The following is a 939-nucleotide window of genomic DNA, read 5'->3' as shown; positions in this document are numbered from 1 at the left end:
AATAAATGAGGATGATGACCACCACCAACTTGACAAACAATACACTGTACCTGCCAACATTGCGGAAAGCATTGAGCCTCTCAGGCGTTGGGCGACCCTTGACGAGGAGAGTAGAAATCCTCTTTTCCTGGCTGGAGAACAGTGGAGCTCACTTGCACCTTCAGTTCCTCCCCACCTTCATCTTGTATCTGGAAGCACCGTTCAAATTAACAGATTGCACTACTATGTAAGCCCAAGAGTGTGAAAATAAATAAAAAGCTATCATTTTGATTTTTCATGGCATCTAATCAACACTGTATACCATTTCTTAGAAGAAAACTTGCCTTGATGGGATGGAGAATATTCTGGTGTGTGGTCACGACCCTGGAGCAAGGATAAGATCCACTGCCTCTCTACTTTTTGGCGCAGGGCATCTTCGCTTGCAGACAGAAGGAGCAACTGAGCATGTGTCAGTTCTAGAAGCATCCCTGTGATCTTGCTTGCCAAAGACTGAAAATTTTCAATAGTTATATTTCTACTGAAAATTTATGAAACAGAACGTACTCGTTATGAAAATACCTCATTACTCAACATTATATTATATTTCAAATTACGGTTTTTAGTAAGGGCATTACTTACTGGTCTAAGGACTTTGCACCTTCGGGAATAAGGCTCACCCCTCTGTAGGAATATTGACGGTAGTGCTCGTTACTACTGCCCTCTCCAGTCATGTAGTAAGGGTCGCGCATCCACAGAGAGCGTCTTTGGCATCTCTTCTCTGCAATGACTTGAAGACGAGAGAGCTCCCTGGCGTCGATCCTCGGTCTCGCCCCTGTACTGACCATAATAGACTATACGGACAACAGGTAATCCAACCGAAAGAAGTAATAGTAATGCAAAAATTTTGTCACTTCCTCATAAAGGGGCCTTTCAGAGGACATGAAGTGTCTGATAATTTGT

The 939-nt window shown here is 43.1% G+C and overlaps 1 protein-coding gene across 1 annotated transcript in view; it reads right to left on the bottom strand.

Annotated features, from left to right (window-relative positions):
- The window catches only part of LOC119589332 (E3 ubiquitin-protein ligase hyd-like), a 7,170-nt gene extending 6,250 nt beyond the window's left edge, over nt 1-920 (bottom strand). The window contains 5 exon segments of the mRNA XM_037937952.1: nt 51-97; nt 99-181; nt 324-489; nt 619-660; nt 837-920. Of these exon segments, the coding sequence (XP_037793880.1) occupies nt 51-97; nt 99-181; nt 324-489; nt 619-660; nt 837-920 (422 nt within the window).
- Nucleotides 921-939: the final 19 nt, after the last annotated feature.

Source organism: Penaeus monodon, chromosome 25 (genome assembly GCF_015228065.2).
Source record: "Penaeus monodon isolate SGIC_2016 chromosome 25, NSTDA_Pmon_1, whole genome shotgun sequence".
Taxonomy (NCBI): domain Eukaryota; kingdom Metazoa; phylum Arthropoda; class Malacostraca; order Decapoda; family Penaeidae; genus Penaeus; species Penaeus monodon.
This window is presented reverse-complemented; position numbering and strand designations above follow the sequence as displayed.